General features: G+C 30.6%; 3 protein-coding genes across 3 annotated transcripts; 1 reads left to right on the top strand and 2 right to left on the bottom strand.

The window, feature by feature from the left end:
* Nucleotides 1-1971: 1971 nt before the first annotated feature.
* BDR25DRAFT_363764 (uncharacterized protein) lies at nt 1972-2744 on the top strand (the record flags this gene model as incomplete). The annotated part of the gene is made up of 6 exons (XM_033696790.1): nt 1972-2098; nt 2171-2256; nt 2381-2522; nt 2552-2583; nt 2623-2655; nt 2703-2744. 6 exons carry the CDS (start codon nt 1972-1974, stop codon nt 2742-2744), a joined length of 462 nt encoding a protein of 153 aa, XP_033539496.1.
* A 14214-nt stretch (nt 2745-16958) lies between these two features.
* BDR25DRAFT_363761 (uncharacterized protein) lies at nt 16959-17793 on the bottom strand (the record flags this gene model as incomplete). The annotated part of the gene is made up of 6 exons (XM_033696789.1): nt 16959-17024; nt 17126-17304; nt 17503-17528; nt 17563-17605; nt 17667-17715; nt 17761-17793. The coding sequence occupies 6 exons, from the start codon at nt 17791-17793 to the stop codon at nt 16959-16961; spliced, it is 396 nt and encodes a 131-aa protein (XP_033539495.1).
* A 2351-nt stretch (nt 17794-20144) lies between these two features.
* On the bottom strand, nt 20145-20892 carry BDR25DRAFT_363760 (uncharacterized protein; the record flags this gene model as incomplete). Its single annotated transcript, XM_033696788.1, has 2 exons — nt 20145-20773; nt 20805-20892. 2 exons carry the CDS (start codon nt 20890-20892, stop codon nt 20145-20147), a joined length of 717 nt encoding a protein of 238 aa, XP_033539494.1.
* Nucleotides 20893-27499: the final 6607 nt, after the last annotated feature.

Below are 27499 nucleotides of genomic sequence, written 5' to 3'. Positions count from 1 at the left end.
TTAGCCCTAGGACAAGCCTTTTTACAGGCTTTTACTGCTATAGCTAGAGCTATGTTAAAAGTAGTAAAAAAGATTAGAGCTTAAATATAAGTTAAAGCTTTTATAAAAATAAAATTAAAATAGTAAAAATTTTTAATAAGTGCTAGCAGCGCTACTTACATAGATTTAAAAAAAAGAAATAAAGTAGTTTTAAAAAATATAACTATGCTTACTACACTTAAAGCATTAACTTTTTTTTTTATAATTTTTACACTTTTTAAAACTAACTAAAGTATAATTTAAATTAATTTTTATTACATTAAAGTTCTTATTTATAACTGCGCTAGTTTAGGGGTGTATTAGAGCTTATATAAAAAGGAACCTTATGTTATTATTATAGGTAGTAATTAGGTTTACATACATGTTAAAGTTGTTTAGAAGGGGTTCTTCTACTATAGCATGTTATAGTTTAGTTAAGAGGGAGTTATATAAAGCTATAATTAAACTTATTTTATTTAGGCTTATATTAAATATAAGTTAGTAGAACTTAGTAAAGTGTAAAGTAAAGCTTTTTTTTTTTATTATAAGGTGTTTAGGTAACTTAGGGCTATTAACTTTTTATTTAAGTTTTTATAAGTTACTTATAAAAATGCTATAAATTAATCTAGGTTAATAATATTTTTATTTATTAGTAAGTTAATTAAGGCTGTTATATTATAGTTAAGTTAAAAGTAAGTGTATAGTAACTAAAAGCATTTAGAGAGAAATTAGTTTATGTTTTCTTTAAGTTTGTATTAAAGCTTATGTAAGAAGAAAAGTAGGTCTTTCTATTTTCTATTAAACAGTAGGGGATTAAGAAGTTAGTTAGATTTTATTACTAAGTTAAAAAGGTTATAAGTTATAAGTAGCATTAAGTAAAAAAAAGTTAAGCTATCTCTAGACTTTTAAGTAAGCTTTAAGGCTAGTAAGTTCTTAGTTTTTACTTCTATAATAAAAGTTAAAGTAAAAATAGACTACTTAATAATATAAAGCTGTTTTTTAAAGTTCTTTTAAAAAGCTTTAAAGCTTATAACATAGCAGCTTTTTTATAAAGTAAGCGCTTTTTAAAAAGCTTTTTAGCTTACTTTAATAGCTTAGAGTTATATAAGTACTAAGCTTATTAGATTAAATTTAAAAGCTATTCTTAGCTAAGGTTTTAACACAACATAATGTTATAATTATGCATAAGTAAGGTTATAGAGCTTTATAAAAGTCTAGTTTAATTACTATGTAAGGTATTATAGTAGGTATAAGACATTATATAAGAAATAAAAAGGTTTAGAAGAAAACTAGTAATTAAATACTTAGCTTAGAAGTCTAAGCACTTTAAGTATAAATTAAGCCTGTTTTAGGTTTAGTTAGTGTTAAGGTAGTTTATGCTTAAGTTTATGTCTGTGTTATGTTGTGTTTATGTTAGACGTGCACTAATAATACTCTAGTACACGTCTAATACAGTTATGTCTGGGATCCGGGGAGGATACCGTGACAAGGACTTACATTTACCCTAACACAAGGTTGTATAAACTAATGTCATGCACAACACACTTCTATAGCTCTAATAATAGAAACGCTGAAGTAAAGCTTTATAAACTAGAGGGAAAAGCACAGCTAGATTAAAAATAAAAAAGTAGTATAAAAGTATCACAGTTATGTTATAGATATGTTCCACCTATCCAACCTCTTAGTACTCTAAGAGCCTAGCATACAGTGTTCTTACGCTCTAGTCCTACTACTTATACTAATTTAAACGCGTATAATAAGCTATAGTAGCTTACTACTTAGCTTAAAAAAATTATGTTTCAACTTACTATATAACTAAATTACTAAAAACTTACTAACGTACACTATAGGCAAGTTGCTTACACACTTAAGTTGCTTACTTTTGCTGAGACTACACTAAACTACTCTTTTTACACTAATACTGTAACGGCGCAGGCAAGACAATGGGTCCGAATGCGGAGGGAATCCACTCAGAGGCATATGGGAGTGCGTGGGGACTCTGAACCTGGGAATGCCATTGACACCTATTGGCCTTGTACGAAAGGATATCAGAAAACTACCGAGCTAGCTACAGGGCGAGGTGCGACTAAATACATGAGGGAATAGGGGTAACAGCAGGGGGCAGGGCAGAGTCGGGGCCAGGTCGAGTCAGGGTCGAGCCGATACGGGGACCCTTCGGATGGGTTCCGGGCGACCCGAGATGGAACGAGAATCGTTACACAATCAGCCGCCCTATTGGTAGCGGTAGCTGCACTTCATCCAGATGCTTAATCTAAGAAGGGTAGATGCTGCAAAGCTTAGTAGCAATTGCTAACCTCTCTTGTTTAGGGATAGCATAAGCGTCGCGAAAATGTGCGTCAAGATTCTAGATACAAGTAGTGTGTTCTCGACAGACAAGCACTCGGTACCTGCCAAGATAGCGGAAGCAGCCCTCTGCATTCTCTGCGGTGAGAGTGCTTTTGGCGTGGCGCATTTTCGGTCTCGCGAACGCGCTTCGCGTTTCGGTCGCGTTCCAGCTAAGCTCCATGCTTAGACTCTATCGCAAACAGGACACAATCCACGCAGGTAGGATAGTAAAGATGCAACGCGAGAATTTCTGTGCAGACAAGCAACATTTATAGACAAATATTTGTGTTTGTGATGTAACTCCTTTTCTAAAATGTAACGCGTATGACGACCCGCAGGCTGCTTCGTTCATAATTTCGCTTAGCACGATAGGACGCTAACTGAACCGTAAAACATCGCCGAGTTTGCGCCTTCTTTACTAAGCTGCAATTTGCTGCAGTTTGCTGCTATTTACTGCAGTTTGCTGCTATTTACTGCAATTTACTGCAATTTACTATACATCACTGCTAGTTACAGCTGTTTGGTACAGTTTTCTAACGTAATAGCTAGAAAGTCAAGGAACGTCTTGTGTTAGTAGTGGCAGTTGTCACGGTATCCTCCCCGGATCCCAGACATAACTGTATTAGACGCGTACTAGAGTATTATTAGTGCACGTCTAACATAAACACAACACAACACAGACATAAACTTAAGCATAAACTGCCTTAACACTAACTAAACTTAGAATAGGCTTAATTTATACCTAAAGTGCTTAGACTTTTAAGCTAAGTATTTAATTACTAATTTTCTTTTAAACCTTCCTATTTCTTACATAATGTCTTGTACTTACTATAATACTTTACATAGTAATTAAACTAGACCTCTGTAAAGCTCTATAACCTTACTTGTGCATAATTATAACATTATGTTATGTTAAAACCTTAGCTAAGAATAGCCTCTAAATCTAATTTAATAAGCTTAGTACTTGCATAACTCTAAGCTATTAAAGTAAGCTAAAAAGCCTTTTAAAAAGCACTTACTTTATAAGAAAGCTACTATGTTGTAAACTTAAAAGCTTTTTAAAAAAACTTTAAAGAACAGCTTTATATTATTAAGCAGTCTGTTTCTACCTTAACTTTTATTATAGTAGTAAAAACTAAGAACTTACTAGCCTTAAAGCTTACCTAAAAGTCTAGAAATAGCTTAACTTTTTTTTATCTAACGCTGCCTATAACCTGTAACCTTTTTAACTTAGTAATAAAATCTAACTAACTCTCTAATCCCCTGCTATTTAATAAAAAATAGAAAGACCTACCTTTCTTCCTATATAAGCTTTAATATAAACTTAAAAAAAATGTAGACTAATTCCCCTCTAAACGCTTTTAGTTATTATATGCTTACTTTTAACTTAACTATAATATAACAGCCTTAATTAACTTACTAATAAATAAGAATATTATTAACTTAGATTAATTTATAGTGTTTTTATAAGTAACTTATAAAAACTTAAATAAAAAGTTAACAGCTGTAAGTTACCTAAACACTTTATAATAAAAAAAAAAAAGCTTTACTTTACACTTTACTAAGTTCTGCTAACTTAAATTTAATATAAGCTTAAATAAAATTAGTCTAATTATAGCTTTATATAACTCTCTTTTAACTAAACTGCAACGCGCTATAGTAAGAGAACCTCTTTTAAACAACTTTAACATGTATGTAAACTTAATTGCTACCTATAATAATAACATAAAGTTTCTCTCTATATAAGCCCTAATACACCCCTAAACTAGCGCAGTTATAAATAAGAACTTTAATATAATAAAAATTAATTTAAATTATGCTCTAGTTAGTTCTAGAAAGTGTAAAAATTATAAAAAAAAGTTAATGCTTTAAGTGTAGTAAGTATAGTTATATCTTTTAAAACTACTTTATTTCTTTTTTTTAAGTCTACATAAGTAGCGCTGCTAGTACTTATTAAGAATTTTTACTATTTTAATTTTATTTCTGTAAGAGCTTTAACTTATATTTAAGCTCTAATCTCTTTTACTACTCTTAACATAGCTGCAGCTATAGCAGTAGGAGCCTGTAAAAAGGCTTGTCCTAGGGCTAAGTTACCCTCTAGGACTAATTTAACACTAGATCTCTGCTAACTTATAGGCTAAGTCCCTTACTAATAACTAAAAGTACTAAGTTAATATTTTTATATATTTATAATAAAAAACTATATTAGCTCTAATATAGGCTTTTATTAACTTAGAAGTAAATAGCATAGGTTATATTAACAAAGAACTAGTGCATAAACAAAATCTTTAATTAACACTACTTACCTAAATAATTTACCTAACTAGATTTAATAAAAAATAACTTAAAAAAGGTTTTATTTTTTATACTATAACTATTATAATTACCTACTAACACTATAAATGTAACAATTCTTGTTCTATCTTAGGTTGCCTAGAACCCATCCAAAGGGTCCCTGTATCAGCTCTAACCCTAGCTCAACCCTAACTTAACCTAGCCCTAACTCTACCCTGCCCTCTGCTGTTACCTCTATTCCCTTATGTATTTAGTTGCACCTTGCCCCTATAGCTAGCTTAGTAGTTTTCTAATATCCTACGTACAAGGCCTATAGGTGTTATTAGTATTCCTAGGTCTCTAAGTCCCTACGCACTTCTATATGCCTCTAAGTAGATTTATACCGCATTTAGACCTATTGTCTTGCCTGCGCTGTTACATTATATTAGAAAACTTGCTTTTGCTAGTAACAGCCTTATTAATAATATTACATTAATTATCTGTTTAACTACGTCTAAGCCTAAGACGCGTCTAATTTAGTTTAGGTTGCAATTCTTTACACTGTTACATTAAATTACTTAGTCTATAGACTAGATCTTATTAACCTCTAGTTAACTAAAGCCTTTAGGTTTAGAACTTCCTATCCCCTGCAATTAAGATTGCCTTTAGAAAAGTTACATAAAGGCGCTAAAGTAGAAACTTAGAAACTACTAATAACTTATTAGAATTAAAGACAACTACTAATGTCTAACTAACTACTACTCTTTAATTCTAGAATTAAAATACGCTCTAGCTAAGGCAAGCCCCCTAGAGTTAATTAACAATCTATGTTAACAGCTAAACCTGCTCCTGCAGCACCTAAAGCTATACTCCTACCTAATTTAGAGTTAACCCCTAGCAGTATATTTATTAATAATTAAATTGCTTAATTATAAGCACAGCTTAAGCAGCTAATCTAGCTAAGAACTGCTAGTTAACCCCTACTAACTACTAAATTACCCCTAATAACGCCCTATACTACCCTTGCTACCCTAAGTGCAAGAGACTTTTTAGGCACCTCTTAGACCTAGCAAATCTACCTTACTAAACGCACGCCTAAGATTAGGATTCTTATAAACAGCAAAGAACCTATGTTTAAATAATAGCAAGCCTTTATTATAGATAGACTTAACATTAATTTAGATTACTATTAGAGCAAGCGTGCACGCATAGCATTAATATAGGGACACACAGCTAGTATCGCGAAGGATTATCTAGAGCTAGGATACCTAGCTAAATTAGACTAGTTTTAGTTTAAGAGTGCAGAGGATATAATAAAGCTCTTATAAGCTTATTTTATTACTAGTTAGAAAGAGACTAAGGCACAGCAAGCGTTCTAGACTCTTAGAATAAAGGAAAAAAAGGCTTTTCCTGCATTTAAAGCGCGCTTTATTAGTGCAGCTATTAAAGGAAAGGTATTCTAGTTAGATTAGTCTTTCTACTTATAGAAGAAGCTTCCTCCTAGCCTGCAGGTACTAAATTATAGTTTTAAACATACCTAGGCAAACTTCTTTAAAGCTATAGTAGCCTACCTTACTGTTATAGTATCCTCCCCGGATCCCAGACATAACTGTATTAGACGCGTACTAGAGTATTATTAGTGCACGTCTAACACAAACACAACACAACATAGACATAAACTTAAGCATAAACTGCCTTAACACTAACTAAACCTAGAACAGGCTTAATTTATACTTAAAGCGCTTAGACTTCTAAGCTAAGTATTTAATTACTAATTTCTTTTTAAACCTTTTTATTTTTTACATAACATCTTATATTTACTATAATACCTTACATAGTAATTAAACTAGACCTCTGTAAAGCTTTATAACCTTACTTATGCATAATTATAACATTATGTTGTGTTAAAACTCTAGCTAAGAATAGCCTCTAAATCTAATTTAATAAGCTTAGTACTTACATAACTTTAAGCTATTAAAGTAAGCTAAGAAGCCTTTTAAAAAGCGCTTACTTTATAAAAAAGCTGCTATGTTATAAGCTTTAAAGCTTTTTAAAAGAACTTTAAAGAATAGCTTTATGTTATTAAGTAGTTTATTTCTGCCTTAACTCTTATTATAGTAGTAGGAACTAAGAACTTACTAGCCTTAAAGCTTACCTAAAAGTCTAGAGATAGCTTTACTCTCTCCTACTTAACACTACCTATAACCTGTAACTTTTTTAACTTAGTAATAAAATCTAAGTAACTCTCTAATCCCCTGCTGTTTAATAAAAAACAGAAAGACTTACTTTCTTTCTTACATAAGCTCTAATACAAACTTAAAGAAAATATAGACTAATTCCCCTCTAAACACTTTTAGTTACTATATGCCTACTTTTAACTTAACTATAACATAATAGCCTTAATTAACTTACTAATAGATAAGGATATTATAAACTTAGACTAATTTATAGTGTTTTTATAAGTAACTTATAGAGACTTAAATAAAAAGTTAATAGCCCTAAGTTGCCTAAACACTTTATAATAAAGAAAAAAAAGCTTTACTTTACACTTTACTAAGTTTTACTAACTTACATTTAATATAAGCCTAAATAAAATAGGTCTAATTATAGCTCTATATAACTCCCTCTTAACTAAACTGTAACATGCTATAGTAGAAGAACCCCTTCTAAACAACCTTAACATGTATGCAAACCTAATTACTACCTATAATAATAACATAAGGTTCCTTCCTATATAAGCCCTAATACGCCCCTAAACTAGCGCAGTTATAAATAAGAACCCTAATATAATAAAAATTAATTTAAATTATGCTTTAGTTAGTTCTAAAAAGTGTAAAAATTATAAAAAAAAAGTTAATACTTTAAGTGTAGTAAGCATAGTTATATTTTTTAAAACTGCTTTATTTTTTTTTTAAGTCTACGCAAGTAGCGCTGCTAGTACTTATTAAAAATTTTTACTATTTTAATCTTATTTTTATAAGGGCTTTAACTTATATTTAAGCTCTAATCCTTCTTACTACTCTTAACATAGCTGCAGCTATAGCAGTAGAAGCCTACAAAAAGGCTTGTTCTAAAGCTAAGTTGCCCCTTAGGACTAATTTAACACTAGATCTTTGCTAACTTATACGCTAAGTCCTTTACTAATAACTAAAAGTACTAAGTTAATATTTTTATATATTTATAATAAAAAACTATATTAGCTTTAATATAAGCTCTTATTAACTTAGAAGTAAACAGCATAGGTTATATTAACAAAGAACTAGCGCATAAACTAAATCTTTAATTAACACTACTTACTTAAATAATTTACCTAACTAGATTTAATAAAAAATAACTTAAAAAAGGTTTTATCTTTTATACTATAACTATTATAATTACCTACTAACACTATAAGAAGTAGATTAAGCTTTATGTAATAAACATAAGACATTATAACCTAATCTTAGGACAACTATAGCTGTATTAGCATAAAGTTGCCTTTAATTACTAAAAGTAAGTTCTAAACTTTAACTCTTTTTAATGCTAAGATATATGCTTACGCTTACACTTAAATAACACCTAAGTAGCACTTAATATAGAAGGTTTTTAGACCTACTTTTTAATAACTTAAAGAAGAACTACTTAAGTAAAGCTAACAAGCTAGGCCTTTTACTAAAATAGGCTATGTAAAATAATTTAATAACTACTTAAACTTAAAAAAAAAAAAGCTTTTAAAAAATCTTTACTTACTTAATTTAGACATAAACTAGGACTTAAATAGCAGATAGACATCTGCTATATAAGACCTGCTCTATTTATAACCCTAGCTTAATAACTAGATTATAAAATCTACGCAGTTATAATTTCTAATATAGACTAAGCTTTAGCTCCCTAAAAACACACTAACTTAAAGATAATAGTCCCTTAAGACTACTATAACTTATTATATGTCTTTTTTTAAAATAAGTCTAATAAGCTTTTAATATAACATCTATATAATTACTAAATAACTTTTAAGCCTAGTAAATAACTTAGTTATAGGCTACTATATAAGATGTTGCTAAATAAATTAAAAGTGCTTTAAAAATACATTAATAAAAACTTAGAAAAAGAGTTTATTTAAGCTAGCTTCTTACTAGTAGTGTTACTTATACTATTTATAAAGAAACCTAAAAGTAGGCTTTAATTTTATGTTAACTACTAAGGACTAAACACTATTACTATTAAAAACTAATACTTAATTCTTTTTTTATAAAAAACCCTAAGCTAACTAAGTAAAGCAAAGTATTTTATAAAGTTAGATATTATTACTGCCTTTAACAAGCTAAAAATAGTAAAGAGTAATAAGTAGCTAACAGTATTTTAGACCTAATATAGACTATTTAAGTACCTAGTAATGCCCTTTAGCTTAGCTAACACACTTAGTACTTTTTAACATTTTATAAATAACTTGCTCTAACCCTACCTAGATGTGTTCTGCACTATGTATATTAATAATATTCTAATTTATAGTAATAGCCTTTTAGAGTATAAACAGCATGTACGCTTAGTGCTAAAGGCTATAGAAGAAGTAGGTCTGTAACTTAACATAGACAAATGTAAGTTCTACTAATTAAAGGTTACATATTTAGAATATGTAATCTCTATAAATAGCATCTAAATAGACCTTGTTAAGGTTTAGACTATGCTAGATTAGTAATACCTAAAGAATATAAAGGACATTTAAGCTTTTATAAAATTTACTAACTTTTACTAATAATTTATTAATAACTTCTTGCAGTAAGTAAGCTTTATAATTATACTTACTAAAAAAAAGATTTAATTTAACTTTAACTTAAATTACTAATAGTTCTTTAACTAGCTAAAAAAAGCCTTTACTAAAGCCCTAATACTTTACTACTTTAACTTTAAACTACTAATACTTGTAGAAGCTAATGCCTTAGACTACGTAGTAGCAGGAGTTCTTTTCTAGACTAAGCTAGACAGGACTATTAGGCCTATTACATACTTCTTAAAAAAATAAGTTCTGTAGAAAGTAATTATAAAATCTATAATAAAAAATTACTTGCTATAGTACACTACTTTAAATAATAGCAACTTAAACTAGAAAGTGCAGCGCATCTAATACAGGTTCTATCTAACTATAAGAACTTATAGTACTTTGTAACTATAAAACAACTTAGCTACTAATAAGCTTATTAGTTTAAATACTTATTTTATTTTATTTTTAAGATTACTTATTATTTTAGTTAAGATAGAGAGAAACTAGATGCTTTTATAAAGCAATCTTAAAACATCTTTACTTAAAAAAAAGTGTAAAAGGCTTAACACTAAACTTTACTCTAACTTAAGCTATTTTTAGACCTTAACTTAAATAAAATAAATTAGATAATTAATTAGATTATTACTAATAAGTATTTAAATAATAAATTTATTTAAGAAACCTTAGACCTACTTTAAAATAGCGCTAGTTAGTTAAAGAAGGTAATACTAGCTAACTATAAAAACTAAAATAGTAAGCTATATTACTATAACTAACTTATAATTTTTAATTCTAACAAACTAAGAATTAAACTACTTTAAATTATACACAACTTACCTGTTAAAGGACACCTAGGCAGAGAAAAGACTCTTAACCTACTATAGAGAGAGTACTACTAGCCCTGCATGTTCTATACTGTACGCTAATACATATTATGTTGCTATACTTACTGTAAAGTAAAGGCCTTTTAAAAAAGGTATAATAGCCTACTTAAACTACTTCTAATCTTTAAATAAACTTAAAAAGATATATAAATTAATTTTATTATAAACCTACTTTTATTTAAAAGGTACATAAATATTATAGTAGTTATTAATTACTTAACTAAGTATTAACACTTAATACTATGTTTCTCTATAACTGCCTCTAATATAGCCTAGTTATTCTACTAATACATATAAGTTTACTATAGCCTGCCTAACATAATTATATTAGACAGAGGTACGCAGTTTGTTTTAGCCTTCTAAGACAAACTCTATAAACAGCTCTAAATTATCCTCTATCTATCTATAGCTTTTTACCTAGAGACTAATAGCTAGACTAAAAACATAAACACTATAATAAAATAAGTCCTATAAGTGTACATAAACTACTAGTAGGATAACTAGGTAAAATAGTTAGCTACAGCATAGTTTAAAGCTAATAACATAATATTTAAATTAATATAAGTATCCTTGTTCTTAGTAAACTACAGATACTACCTTTAAATAAAATTTAAACTACTTTTAAATACCCCCTAACTAACTTATTAATTTATATAAGTAATAAATGTAAATAGACTTATTAATAAAATTTAAAATATATTTAAATATGTTTATAAAGAGCTTATATAGGCTTAAGCTTTTTAATAAGAGTACATAAACTAATTCTAAACCTCTGCCCCTGTGTATGCAGCTAGCAAGAAGGTCTAGCTAGACGCTAGAAATATTTAAATAAACTAATAATTAAAGAAACTTAATTAGAAAAACTTTAGCCTCTTTATAGTAGCTTATATAGTCTTATTATATGCTTACTAATTAATTCTACCTAACAGCATAAAGATACACCCTGTGTTCTACATATTGTTACTGCGCTAAGTAGCTTCTAAATCTAACTATCTACCTAGACAGCTAAACCTACTACCTAAACCTATTATTATAAATAATAAACTAGAATATATTATAGAAGACATTAAATAAATCTAGTTTAATAAAAAGAAACATATTTATAAATACTTTATAAAATAAACTAGATATAATAAACTGTTATAGGAACCTACAGAAGCTCTGTAAGAGAACTCTACAGTAACTTAATTCTATGCCTAATACCTATCTAAACTAAACCTGTACCCTAATAAAGATAACTTAATGCTAGAACTACTAATATAAAGGATTCCCTTTCTAATAAGAGGGGGGATACTGTTACAGTATCCTCTCTAGATCCTAGACATAACTATATTAGACATGTACTAGAGTATTATTAGTGCACGTCTAACATAAACATAACATAACATAGACATAAACTTAAGCATAAACTACTTTAACACTAACTAAACCTAAAATATGCTTAATTTATACTTAAAGCGCTTAGACTTTTAAGCTAATTATTTAATTACTAATTTCTTTCTAAACTTTTCTATTCCTTACACAACGTCTTGTACCTACCATAATACCTCACGTAGTAATTGAACTAGACCTCTGTGAAGCTCTATAACCTTACTCGTGCACAATCGTGACACTTACAGCGTACAATCTAGAAAGGAGGACCTATAGAAAAGACCTTATTATTCTATCTAAATTAGCTCTAATTAACAAACTACACCTGCTACCCTAATAATTAATAACTGCATGCGTGGCGTTTAGTTTAGAGGACACTACTAGCAGTGCAAAGGAATACTTAGCAAGGACACCTAGCTAAATTAGACTAGTTTTAGTTTAAGAAGGCAGAGGACATAACAGCAATACTTTAAACTATAACTACTAATAGGGACTATCAGTCTACAGAGGGGGGGGTAGTGTAACGATTCTCGTTCCATCTCAGGTCGCCCAGAACCCATCTGAAGGGTCCCCGTATCGGCTCCGACCCTGGCTCGACCCTGACTCGACCTGGCCCTGACTCTGCCCTGCCCCCTGCTGTTACCCCTATTCCCTTATGTATTTAGTTGCACCTCGCCCCTGTAGCTAGCTTGGTAGTTTTCTGATATCCTACGTACAAGGCCTATAGGTGTCATTGGTATTCCCAGGTTTCTGAGTCCCCACGCACTCCCATATGCCTCTGAGTGGATTCATACCGCATTCGGACCCATTGTCTTGCCTGCGCCGTTACAATAAAGAGTAGATTAAACTCTATGTAATAAACATAGGACATTATAACCTAATTTTAAAATAACTATAGCTATATTAGCACAAGGTTGCTTTTAATTACTAAGAGTAAGTTCTAAACTTTAACTTTTTTTAATGCTAAGATATATGCTTACGCTTACACCTAAACAACACCTAAGTAGCACTTAATACAGAAGGTCTCTAGACCTACTCCCTAATAACCTAGAGAAGAACTACCTAAGTAAGGCTAATAAGCTAGGCCTTTTACTAAGATAGGCTATATAAAATAATTTAACAACTGCCTAAACTTAAAGAAAAAAAAGCCTTTAAAAAATCTTTACTTACTTAATTTAGACATAAACTAGGACTTAAACAGCAGATAGACATCTGCTACATAAAACCTGCCCTATTTATAACCCTAGCTTAATAACTAAATTACAAAATCTACGCAGTTATAATTTCTAATATGTAACAATCCTCATAAATCGTTCCATCTCAGATAGCCTAAAAGGCCCCCATATCAGCCCCAACCCTAACCTAGCTCCAACCCCTGCTGTTACCCCTATTCCCTTATGTATTTAGTCGCACCTCGCCCTGTAGCTAGCTTAGTAGTTTTCTAATATCCTACGTACAAGGCCTATAGGTGTCATTAGTATTCCCAGGTCTCTAAGTCCCCACGCACTCCTATATGCCTCTAAGTAGATTTATACCGCATTCAGACCCATTGTCTTGCCTGCGCTGTTACATAATATAGACTAAGCTTTAGCTTCCTAAAAACGCACTAACCTAAAAATAATAGTTTTTTAAAACTACTATAACCTGTTGCATGTCTTTTTTTAAGACAAGTCTAATAAGCTTTTAATACAACATTTATATAATTACTAGATAACTCTTAAGCCTAGTAAACAACCTAGTTATAGGCTACTATATAAGATGTTACTAAACAAATTAAAAGTGCTCTAAAAATACCTTAATAAGAACTTAAAAAAAAGGTTTATTTAAGCTAGCTTTTTACTAGTAGCGTTACCTGTACTATTTATAAAAAAACTTAAAAGTAAGCTTTAATTTTATGTTAACTACTAAAGACTAAACACTGTTACTATTAAAAACTAATACTTAATTCTTTTTTTATAGAAAACTCTAAGCTAACTAAGTAAAGTAAAGTATTTTATAAAGTTAAATATTATTACTGCCTTTAATAAGCTAAGGATAGTAAAAGGTAATAAGTAGCTAACAGCATTTTAGACCTAATATAGACTATTTAAGTACCTAGTAATACCCTTTAGCTTAGCTAACGCGCTTAGTACTTTTTAACATTTTATAAATAACTTGCTTTAACTCTACCTAGACATGTTCTACACTATGTATATTAATAATATTCTAATTTATAGTAATAGCCTTTTAAAGCATAAATAGCATGTACGCTTAGTGCTAAAGGCTATAAAAGAAGTAGGTCTATAACTTAACATAAATAAATGTAAGTTCTACTAATTAAAGGTTACATATTTAGAATATGTAATCTTTATAAATAGCATCTAAATAGACCCTGTTAAGGTTTAGACTATGCTAGATTAGTAATACCTAAAAGACATAAAGAATGTTTAAGCTTTTATAAAATTTACTAACTTTTACTAATAATTTATTAACAACTTTTTATAGCTAGTAAGTCTTATAATTACACTTACTAAAAAAAAAATTTAATTTAACTTTAACTTAAATTACTAATAGTTTTTTAACTAGCTAAAAAAAGCCTTTACTAAAGCTCTAATACTCTACTACTTTAACTTTAAACTACTAATACTTATAGAAGCTAATGCCTTAGACTACATAGTAGCAGGAGTTTTTTCTTAGACTAAGCTAGACAAGACTATTAGGCCTATTACATACTTCTTAAAAAGAATAAGCTTTATAAAAGGTAATTATAAGATCTATAATAAAAAATTACTTACTATAGTACACTACTTTAAATAATAGCAACCTAAACTAAAAAGTGCAGCGCATCTAATACAGGTCCTATCTAACTATAAAAACTTGTAGTACTTTACAACTATAAAATAACTTAGCTACTAATAAGCTTATTAGTTTAAATACTTATCTTATTTTAATTTTAAGATTACTTATTATTCTAGTTAAAATAAAGGGAAACTAAATGCCTTTATAAGGCAATTCTAAGACATTTTTACTTAGAAAAAAGTGTAAAAGGCTTAACACTAAACTTTACTTTAACTTAAGCTATTTTTAAACCTTAACTTAAATAAAATAAATTAGATAATTAATTAAATTATTACTAATAAGTATCTAAATAATAAATTTATTTAAAAAACCTTAGACCTGCTTTAAAACAGCGCTAGTTAGTTAAAAAAGGTAACACTAGCTAACTATAAAAACTAAAATAGTAAGCTATATTACTATAACTAACTTATAATTTTTAATTCTAATAAACTAAGAATTAAACTACTTTAAATTATACATAACTTGCCTGTTAAAGGACACTTAGGCAGAGGAAAAACTCTTAACCTACTACAGAGAGAGTACTACTAGCCCTGCATGTTCTATACTGTACGCTAATATATATTATGTTGCTATACTTACTGTAAAGTAAAGGCCTCTTAAAAAAAGTATAATAGCCTACTTAAACTACTTCTAATTTCTAAATAAGCTTAAAAAGACATATTAATTAATTTTATTATTAACTTACTTTTATTTAAAAGGTATATAAATATTATAGTAGTTATTAATTACTTAACTAAGTATTAACACCTAATACTATGTTTCTTTATAACTGCCTTTAATATAGCCTAGTTATTCTACTAATATGTATAAGTTTACTATAGCCTACCTAATATAATTATATTAGACAGAGGTATACAGTTTATCTTAGCCTTTTAGAATAAACTTTATAAATAGCTCTAAATTATTCTTTATCTATCTATAGCTTTTTACTTAAAGACTAACAGCTAGACTAAGAATGTAAACACTGTAATAAAATAAGTCTTATAAGTGTATATAAACTACTAGTAAAATAACTAGGTAAAATAGTTAGCTATAGCATAGTTTAAAGCTAATAACATAATATCTAAATTAACATAAGTATCTTTATTCTTAGTAAACTATAAATACTACCTTTAAATAAAATTTAAACTACTTTTAAATACCCTTTAACTAACTTATTAATTTATATAAGTAATAGATGTAAATAGACTTATTAACAAAATCTAAAATAGATCTAAATATATTTATAAAAAGCTTATATAGGCTTAAGCTTTTTAACAAGAGTACATAAACTAATTTTAAACTTCTACCCCTGCGTATGCAGCTAGTAAGAAGGTCTAGCTTAACGCTAGAAATATCTAAATAAACTAATAATTAAAAAAACTTAATTAGAAAAACCTTAGCTTTTTTATAGTAGCTTATATAGTCTTATTACACACTTACTAATTAATCCTACCTAACAGCATAAAGATATACCCTATGTTCTATGTATTATTGCTGCGCTAAGTAGCTTTTAAATCTAACTATTTATCTAAACAGCTAAACCTACTACTTAAACCTATTATTATAAATAATAAACTAGAATATGTTATAAAAGACATTAAATAAATTTAGTTTAACAAAAAAAAACATATTTATAAATACTTTATAAAATAAACTAAATACAACAAACTGTTATAAGAACCTGTAAAAGCCTTATAAAAGAACTTTATAGTAACTTAATTCTACGCCTAATACTTATCTAAACTAAACCTGTACCCTAATAAAGACAACTTAATGCTAGAACTACTAATGTAAAGGATTTTCTTCCTAATAAGGGGGGAGGTACTGTTACAGTATCCTCCCTAGATCCTAGACATAACTATATTAGATGTGTACTAGAGTATTATTAGTGCATGTCTAACATAAATATAATATAATATAGACATAAACTTAAGCATAAACTACTTTAACACTAACTAAACTTAAAATAGGCTTAATTTATACTTAAAGCGCTTAGACTTTTAAGCTAAGTATTTAATTACTAATTTTTTTTTTAACTTTCCTGTTTCTTACACAACGTCTTATACCTACTATAATACCTTACATAGTAATTAAACTAGACCTCTGTGAAGCTCTATAACCTTACTCGTGCACAATCGTGACAGCAGTAGTTGTTGTCGTTGCAGCCGTGGTCTGCGGGCGGGGACTTGTCGCTGCTGTGCGAACTGCAGAGAGCTTGTGCGCGTTTCCCTGGCAAAGGAATAACAAAATCAACTGCGCAGATGCTAGGCTAGGGAATTAGTGGCTTAGGCACAGCTAGGAGGCAAAGAAACCTTCAGTGGTAGTTATATAGTTGTAGTCATGGTGGTAGTTGTAGTTGTGGTCTCCAGTCGGGCTCGTAGCTGCTGCGCGAACTGCAGAGACTGTGCGGGCGTCCTTGTAAAAGGAAAATTCAAACTGCGCAGTCACCGGGCCGGGGTATCAATGCCTAAAAGCATGGCCAGAAAGTCAAGAAACCTGTTATGTTAGTAGTAGTGGTGGTAGTCGTCGTGGTCGGCGGGCGCGGCTGCTGGTGCAATGAACTGCAGAGCCTGTGCGCGCGTCCGCGCAAAAGGAAAATTAAAATCCACTGCGCAGTTACTAGGTTAAAGCATTTTCATGCGCCAAGCACAGCTAGAAAATAGACACTAACCTGCTGTGTTAACGATTGTGGTGGTCGTGGCACCACGGTTGTGGTGGTCGCGGGTGTTGCAGGCTCCGCGCAAGCTCGCACTGTGCGTGTTCCTCGCGTCCCCGCCCGCGATCTATTGTGTGCGTTAATCCGTGCAATCTGTCGGGGCAGGTAATCGATGAAATGTCTTGGCATTCTCGCTTCGTCAAATCCCCCACCCAAATTACTAGCCGCGTCAGACCTAACGCGCAACTAGCCCGCATTTTTACCTATTAACGCATCTACAAGAGCTTGTGAGTTAATCCTAAATTATTGCTTAATTAAGTAATTATAAGGCTAACTTTAATGTTTTAGAGAGCTGTTTAGCGTTACCCTACACGCCTATGTATTGCGCCCACAGGCTTTCTTAAGCACTGTAACGATTCTCATGAATCGTTCCATCTCGGGTCGCCCGGAACCTATCCGAAGGGTCTCCGTATCGGCTCCGACCCTGGCTCGACCCTGACTCGACTCTGCCCGGCCCCCTGCTGTTACCCCTATTCCCTCATGTATTTAGTCGCACCTCGCCCTGTAGCTAGCTCGGTAGTTTTCTGATATCCTACGTACAAGGCCTATAGGTGTCATTGGTATTCCCAGGTCTCTGAGTCCCCACGCACTCCCATATGCCTCTGAGTGGATTCATACCGCATTCAGACCCATTGTCTTGCCTGCGCCGTTACAAGCACCTTAGCTCTAGCAACCACGTCCTCTGCCTCTAAGCACCTGCGGCCTCTCTAATTAAACCTGCTAAAATATTGTGCGCTTTTTTCTTCTTAGATAGAAGCCTTAGCTTATTGCTAATTATAAGGGCTGTAGTAGAGGTGCTGTGTATAATGTAATAAAGAACTTAAAGGAGCATAGTAGTGTGCAAAAGCCACCTACAAAGAAGCTTAGACAGCTACTAAAGATTACTAGGGAAGACGCTAAGGCTTTGTTTAAGCAGCTTGTTTATTCTAGATAGATGTATTAAAATAAAATAGTTAAGTAGCTGCTTATTAAACGTAGGCTTAAAGTAAGCTGCAGGTGTGTAGGAAACTTTCTAAAAGATTAAGGTTAGAGCTGCTAAAGCCTAAGGCTATACTCTATTAATTATAATAAGGAGTTAAGGGAGCGCTATTACTGCGCTATAAGGTAATTTGCTGCTAATAATCTTATGTTTCTAAACAAGTTAATATTTAATAAAAAGACTAGCTAGCAGCACTACACTTATGCTTTTATAGGCTATAAGAGCTGTTATACTTAGAGCATTAAGCAAGAAGACACCTAAGCAATTCTACCTGCGTATACTATACACAGCTACCTTCTATGTATAGTAATTAAGGAAGGCTACTTTAACAAAGAGGATTTTATTAAGTGGATTTAGAATAGCTTTATTCCTACACTCTGCTTAGTGTACAGTCCTAAACACATAGTTGTTATACTTAATAACGTTGCTATCTACATAAATAATAAAGTAGAGACTGTTATTTAGGCTGCTAGCTATTTTATTTGTTATCTGCCTTTATACTTGCCTAATTATAATTCTATTAAGCTTACCTTTGCAGTTTTAAAGGCTTAGATCTAGAGGAACTACGTGTATATGCGCGCTTATTATAGAGGTGACTTTAAAGCTTTCTTAGCTACTACTGTTTACAAGAGTAACTATAATAAATTTGTAAAGAAGCACTTTAAATACGCTGCTAGCAGACTATATATTAAGCAGGAGAAGCTTAATTAGGTAAGGCGCGAGATTCTATAGTACTAAATAATTCTATTAATGCTATATAGAGTATCTCTATATATAATAGTAATATATAAAGCACTTTTACGTTGCATTGTCTTCACCTCTTACCTACCCACTAACCTTAGCTCTAGCACCTCTGCTAAAGGTGAGAAGGCTGCTTGCTGTATAATATACCTACTTAAAACAGCAGAGATCCTTGCTAAGGTGTTAAACTACGCTATCCTTAAGGCTAAATTCTATAGCAATAGAATAGAGGTTGCCTTTAAAGTTAGCTATTTAGTAAAGATTCTTAATAGTTTATTTCTGTTTAACAGCTACTTTACAAGCCTGTTTAAAATTAGCGCGCTTGTCCTCTAGCTGCTGTACAATAAGCTATGCAAAGAACTTCTGTACAACCTCTTAAGTATCCTCTTTGCCTCCTCCAGCTACTAGGCTAGATAAGAGAACTAGAATAGGCTTTTATACTAGTGTCTCTGCTTAGTAAGGCTGTTAATATTATAGATTAAAGTAAGCTAGCAGAACTAAAGAAGGTAGAGCTACTGCTCTTATCTGCTAAAGCTAAAACTCTTAAAGCTTACGCCTCTTAGCCTAAGTAACCTTGTCTTCCTCTATCTGCACTATTTAATTTAATACACGCTGCTTTTTAGCTTGCTTCTACAGCTTCCTAATTAATAGGCCTCTATCTAATAATAATAATAAGTCCTGCTGCTTCTTCTTTCTCTAGCAGCTATAGAGATTAAACTTAAGCTAATTTCTGCGTAGCTTTAACACCTTAATTACATCTAGATAAGGGAGCATAGCTAAGGACTTGCTGTTAATAATTAACTGCAACTACTGCTTAGCATTAACAGGCTTAATCTTATAGTAGCTGCTGTTTAGATAGATATAACACTATCTCCTAAAGTTATTACAACCAGCTACACTGCATTGCCACATTTTATAGATTATTAACTGATGATCTAGCTTAGATTTAATAGCAGTAACGCAATTAATAGCCTAGGCTTTGCGCAGAAGCTTCTGCGTACGTCTTCTGCTTGTTATTAGAGTATTATCCTTTGCAGGTGGTAAGGATAGCTTGTTTACTAATGTGTTACATATAAACGCCTTCTTTAATGCCTTAACCTATAGAGAGATCTCTACTTAAAACTCTACGCGTGTAGCACCCTTATAACGCTTAAAATGGAGATTAACAGCGTTAAATAGGCAAATCTCCTCTGTTAAGCTAAAATTAGTAAGTAGGAGCTGCTAGAAAGTAGCACCCCTCCTGTTACATTTGAACTAAACAACGCGACTCTGCCAGGTGTACTCCCGTCCATCAATTGTAGATGCTGGGTTGTTGATCAACGCCATCACCTTATCCTCCATTAACAATAGGAGGAGGAAGCATCGCTCGGTGCTCTCTACATCCCCAGGCCTCCTTACTGTGTTGACGTGAAGCGAATATTGTATATTGATCTCATACTGTGGCTGCTCAGGTTCAACGGGCGACGAAGCTCGAGCAGGTGGCAGAGCAGGTGGCAGAGCAGGTGGCAGAGCAGGTGGCAGAGCAGGTGGCAGGGCAGGTAACAGAGCAGGTCGCGGAACAGGTCGCGGAACAGGTGGCGGAGACGACGGCAATTCGACGATAGAAGCTAGAGGCGAAGGAGGAGCTTCTACAAAGGCAACTGAGTTCTTCAAACGCTGTTTGGCAGCAGCAGCAGCTGCTGCTGCTGCTTGCTTACAAGCCTTAGGATAAGCCTTCTGTGCCTTCTTTGGTGCCCGGGTAGGTGCTTTAGGAGGTGCTTTGCCACAGCTACTCGAACGCGTAGATTTGGCTGGAGGAGCGTCTACAGAGCTCGCGAAAACTATCTGCAAAACACCAAAAGTCAGCTTCACAATTACCCAATTAGGCAATTCCACAGGCCTCACTTTGACGACGAGAGCAAGTCTGATATATACGCGATAGGCCGATTATTGCGCGCTGGTCTGACTCGGCTAGTAATTTGGGTGGGGGATTTGACGAAGCGAGAATGCCAAGACATTTCATCGATTACCTGCCCCGACAGATGTCTTGGCAACACCTCAAACTTTGCTTTCCGCCACTAAATTTGTATAAGAACTTGAAATTTTGCTTATAAAACCCTACAACTACCTAACATCTCTTAATTTTAGTAAACATTTAGGCGCTGTACGTACTTTCTATTTAGGAAATAATAAGGCTAGGTTTTAATGTTTAAAATAGCTTTCTAGCTATGTTTTAAGCTTACAGAGTCTCTTGTTGCCCACTACCTACTCAGCAACCCCTAGCGCTTACTGTGAGCGCCTGTGGCCTATCTAATTGTATGTGTATTAATATATGTTGTTTTTTACTGCTTAGATAGAGGCCGCAGGCAATTACTAATTAAAAGGGGTGCAGCAACTGCGCAGTATATAATGTAATAGATAATCTAAAGACACACAGTAGCATAAGAGCACTTATCTAAGGCAGGCTTAGTTATCTACTAGTAATTAGTAAGAAAGACATAAATGCTTTTTTTAGTAAGCTTATCTACTCTAGGTAGATGTACTAGAACAAGATTACACTCTAGTTATAAGTAAAAAAAAGCATTTAAATTAATTACTTAAACATATCTTAGTTTCTCTTTTAATGTAGATAAAGTTGCTAAACACTTTAAGCGTTTTTTATTAATTAAAATAAAGAACTTTATAACTTATATTATAACTTAATAAGACACTTTATAGCAGAGGATCTAGTGTTTCTTAACAAGTTAATCTTTAATAAGAAGACTAGCTAGCAGCACTACATGTACAGCCTAGTTAGCCACATCTTTTAGTATACCTAAGATATTGCTTAAAGCAGTACTTAGTTAATTTTCTTTGCGTATATAATTAACAGCTATCTCTTTTATACAGCTATAAAGAAAGGCTACTTTAATTAAAAGCAGTTTCTTAAGTAGATTAAAAAGAGTCTAATCCCTATGCTCTAGGTTGTGTATAGTAAGAAGCACCTAGTAATTATTCTAGATAACATCTTAATTTATATAAATAATAAAGTAACATAGATTATTAAGGCTAGCAGGTATTTAGTAAGGTATCTGCCTTTATACTTACTTAACTATAATCTAATAGAGCTTACCTTTGTAGTGCTTAAGGTATAAATTAAAAGAAACTATCTATACATTTAAGGGCGTTTTAGTAGTAACTTTAGTGCCTTTTTAAAGGCAGCTATTTAAAAAAGCAAATGCAACTATTTTACTTAAAAGCACTTTAAGTACGCAGCAGAAGGGCTATATATTAAGCAGGAGAAGCTAGAGCGTGTAAGGAGAGAGCTAAGAGAGCTTAAAAGAGTAGAAGAGTTTAAATTTAAATAAATTATTTAGCTATATTATTTTTACTACTAGTTCTGCCTTACTTACTACTACCTATTTTAAGCAGGCTGCTAGCTGTATAATATATTAGCTTAAACTAATAGAGATCTTTATAAAGATAGTAAACAAGCCTATCTTTAAGCCTAAACTAGGTAACAGTAATAGTATACAGGTTACCTTTAACTCTGCTTATCTTATAGAGATCCTTTATAGTTTATAGCTCCTTAGTTACTACCTTTTATATGTAGAGGTAAGGATCTTTTTTATTCTTTAGCTATTACTTAACTAACTACTTAAAAAAGTTCTTTACTGTTTTTTAGGTATTCTATTTACTACTTTTTATTATAAGACTTAAAGAACAACTTAAAGATTAAGGCGCTATTAAAGTAATAACTAGCAGAGTATATAGCTGCTAGTAGTAAGGGAGTAGAGCAGCTCTTATAGAAGGGATACTAGCCTGCGCTTAAAGCTATTAGAGATAAAGCTGTTAAAACTTTTATTACTCTACTTAAGTAGCTTTCTTATTACTTATTTTTACTATTTAGTTAAGTAACTGCTGCTAGCTTATCTACTTTACTAGCTTTTTAAATAACAGCTTATTTAATAATAATAAGCCTAGCCTCTTCTTCTTATTCTTTTACATGTAAGAGTTTACCTAGAGCTTGTTACTTTTTTACTGCAGCACCCTAACAATTTTATAACTAGGTACTATAATAGAAGACTCTCCTATAACTATAGACCTTCCCTACGCCTTAAAGTTAACTAGTTTAATAGCATAGTAAGATTAGTCTAGGTAGATATAGCACTACTTTTTATAGTTATTGCAAAGCTCTGTCTAGCACTCCCACGTACACGCAATTGCTAAGTGGTGGTCTATTGCCTTAGATATCTTCTCCACTCGCTTTGCCGCCCTAGCTTTACGCAGCAGCTGCTGGGTACAACAGCTGCTTAGTATTATTAGTGTAGTATTTAGATCTAATAATAGCTTATTAGCTAATTGCCTACGCAGAAATGCCCTCTGCAGAGCTTTAACTTTAACATAAAGCTTTACTTTAAAATCTACCCTATTAATCCTCTTAGTAAAGTGCTTAATATAGCAATTAACTGCTTTAAGTAGGTAAGCGCCTTTTATAAAACTAAAGTTAGCTAAGGTAATGTGCTGCTAGGTAGATTTAGGGTGCTTAGCTTAATAGCTTACTAAGTAACTAAGCTAGGTAACTTCCTACCTGTTAATTATAGAAGCTGCATTAGTAAGCACTAAGTCTACTTTGTCCTTTATAAACAATATAAAGAAGACTAGCTGCTAGTAGTTATTGCTGTTGTTAACTACCTAGTTCCTATTTACACATAGAATATACTTTATATCCATCTTATAGTTAGGCTCTTTAGGAGGTGGGGACAATTGCTGCTAAGGTAATAGTTAACACTCTAGCTCTACTAGTAATAGTGGTGATAATAGTATCTTGTCACGGTATCCTCCCCGGATCCCAGACATAACTGTATTAGACGCGTACTAGAGTATTATTAGTGCATGTCTAACACAAACACAACATAACACAGACATAAACTTAAGCATAAACTGCTTTAACACTAACTAAACCTAGAATAGGCTTAATTTATACCTAAAGCGCTTAGACTTCTAAGCTAAGTATTTAATTACTAATTTCTTTTTAAACCTTCCTATTCCTTACATAACATCTTATACCTACTATAATACCTTATGTAGTAATTAAACTAGACCTCTGCAAAGCTCTATAACCTTACTTATGCATAATTATAACATTATGTTATGTTAAAACCTTAGCTAAGAATAGCCTTTAAATTTAATTTAATAAGCTTAGTACTTATATAACTCTAAGCTATTAAAGTAAGCTAAAAAGCCTTTTAAAAAGCGCTTACTTTATAAGAAAGCTACTACATTATAAGCTTTAAAGCTTTTTAAAAAAACTTTAAAGAATAGCTTTATGTTATTAAGTAGTCTATTTCTGCCTTAACTTTTATTATAGTAGTAGGAACTAAGAACTTACTAGCCTTAAAGCTTACTTAGAAGTCTAGAGATAGCTTAACTTTTTTCTGCTTAATGCTACCTATAACTTATAACTTTTTTAACTTAGTAATAAAATCTAACTAACTCTCTAATCCCCTACTATTTAATAGAAAATAAAAAGACCTACTTTTTTTTCTACGCAAGCTTTAATATAAACTTAAAGGAAACATAGACTAATTCCTTTTTAAACACTTTTAGTTACTATATGCTTACTTTTAACTTAACTATAATATAACAGCCTTAATTAACTTACTAATAAATAAAAATATTATTAACTTAAATTAATTTATAGTGTTCTTATAAGCAACTTATAAAGACTTAAATAAAAAGTTAATAGCCCTAAGTTACCTAAACACTTTATAATAAAAAAAAAAAGCTTTACTTTACACTTTACTAAGTTCTACTAACTTACATCTAATATAGGCCTAAATAAAATAGGTTTAATTATAGCTCTACATAACTTTCTCTTAACTAAACTATAACATGCTATAGTAGGAGAACCCCTTCTAAATAACTTTAACATGTATGTAAACCTAATTGCTACTTACAATAATAACATAAAGTTTCTCTTTATACAAGCCTTAATACACTCCTAAACTAGCGTAGTTACAAATAAAGACTTTAATATAATAAAAATTAATTTAAATTATGCTTTAGTTAGTTCTAGAAAGCGTAAAAATTAGAAAAAAAAAGTTAATATTTTAAGTGTAGTAAGCATAGTTATATTTCTTAAAACTACTTTATTCTCTTTTTTTAAGTCTATGTAAGTAGCGCTGCTAGTACTTATTAAAGATTTTTACTATTTTAATCTTATTTTTATAAGAGCTTTAACTTATATTTAAGCTTTAATCCCTTTTACTACTCTTAACATAGCTGCAGCTATAGTAGTAAAAGCCTATAAAAAGGCTTATTCTAGGGCTAAGTTGCCCCTTAGGACTAATTTAACACTAGATCTTTGCTAACTTATAAGCTAAGTCCTCTACTAATAACTAAAAGTACTAAGTTAATATTTTTATATATTTATAATAAAAAACTATATTAGCTTTAATATAAGCTTTTATTAACTTAGAAGTAAACAGTATAAGTTATATTAATAAAGAACTAGCGTGTAAACTAAATCTTTAATTAACACTACTTACCTAAATAATTTACTTAACTAGATTTAATAAAAAATAACTTAAAAAAAGTTCTATTTTTTGTACTATAACTATTATAATTACCTACTAACACTATAAGAAGTAGATTAAACTTTATGTAATAAACATAAAATGTTATAACCTAATCTTAGAACAACTATAGCTATATTAGCATAAGGTTACTTTTAATTACTAAAAGTAAGTTCTAAACTTTAACTCTTTTTAATGCTAAAACATATACTTACACTTACACCTAAATAATACTTAAATAGCACTTAATATAAAAGGTTTCTAAACCTACTTTTTAATAACCTAAAAAAAAACTACTTAAGTAAGGCTAATAAGCTAGGCCTTTTACTAAAATAAGCTATGTAAAATAATTTAATAACTACTTAAACTTAAAGAAAAAAAAGCCTTTAAAGAACTTCTACTTACTTAATTTAGACTTAAACTAGGACTTAAACAGCAGATAGACATCTACTACATAAAACCTGCCCTATTTATAACCCTAGCTTAATAACTAGATTACAAAATCTATGCAGTTATAATTTTTAATATAGACTAAGCTTTAGCTCCCTAAAAACACACTAACTTAAAAATAATAGTCCCTTAAAACTACTATAACTTATTACATGTTTTTTTCTAAAATAAGTCTAATAAGCTTTTAATATAATGTCTATATAATTACTTAATAACCTTTAAGCCTAGTAAATAACTTAGTTATAGGCTACTATATAAAATGTTGCTAAATAAATTAAAAGTGCTTTAAAAATACTTTAATAAGAACTTAAAAAAAGAGTTTATTTAAGCTAGCTTTTTACTAGTAGTGTTACTTATACTATTTATAAAAAAACCTAGAGGTAGGCTTTAATTCTATGTTAACTACTAAGGACTAAATACTGTTACTATTAAGAACTAATACTTAATTTTTTTTTTATAAAAAACTCTAAGCTAACTAAGTAAAGTAAAGTATTTTATAAAGTTAAATATTATTACTACTTTTAATAAGCTAAGAATAGTAAAGGGTAATAAGTAGCTAATAGTGTTTTAGACCTAATATAAACTATTTAAGTACTTAGTAATGCCCTTTAGCTTAGCTAACACGCCTAGTACTTTTTAACATTTTATAAATAACTTGCTTTAATGCTACCTAGACATGTTTTGCACTGCGTATATTAATAATATTCTAATTTATAGTAATAGCCTTTTAAAGTACAAATAGCATGTACGCCTAGTACTAAAGGCTATAGAAGAAGTAAGTCTATAACTTAATATAAATAAATGTAAGTTCTACTAATTAAAGGTTATGTATTTAAAATATGTAATCTTTATAGATAACATTTAAATAGACCCTATTAAAGTTTAGACTGTGCTAGATTAGTAATACCTAAAAAATATAAAAGATGTTTAAGCCTTTATAAAATTTACTAACTTTTACTAATAATTTATTAACAACTTTTTACAGCTAGTAAGCCCTATAATTATACTTACTAAAAAAAAGGTTTAATTTAACTTTAACTTAAATTACTAATAGTTTTTTAACTAGCTAAAGAAAGCCTTTACTAAAGCCTTAATACTCTACTACTTTAACTTTAAACTACTAATACTTATAAAAGCTAATGCCTTAAACTATGTAGTAGCAGGAGTTCTTTTCTAGACTAAGCTAGATAGGACTATTAGGCCTATTACATACTTCTTAAAAAAAATAAGTCCTGCAGAAAGTAATTATAAGATCTATAATAAAAAATTACTTACTATAGTATGCTACTTTAAATAATAGTAACCTAAACTAGAAGGTGCAGCGCATCTAATACAGGTTCTATCTAACTATAAAAACTTATTGTACTTTACAACTATAAAATAACTTAGCTACTAATAAGCCTATTAGTTTAAATACTTATTTTATTTTAATTTTAAGATTACTTATTATTCTAGTTAAAACAAAGAGAAACTAAATGCTTTTATAAAGTAATCTTAAAACATCTTTACTTAAAAAAAAGTGTAAAAAGCTTAACACTAAACTTTACTTTAACTTAAGCTATTTTTAAACCTTAACTTAAATAAAATAAATTAGATAATTAATTAAATTATTACTAATAAGTA

This window comes from Lindgomyces ingoldianus (genome assembly GCF_010093535.1).
Source record: "Lindgomyces ingoldianus strain ATCC 200398 unplaced genomic scaffold BDR25scaffold_78, whole genome shotgun sequence".
In the NCBI taxonomy this organism is placed as follows: domain Eukaryota; kingdom Fungi; phylum Ascomycota; class Dothideomycetes; order Pleosporales; family Lindgomycetaceae; genus Lindgomyces; species Lindgomyces ingoldianus.
The sequence above is the reverse complement of the archived record's forward strand: the minus strand, read 5'-3'. Positions and strand labels throughout refer to the sequence as shown.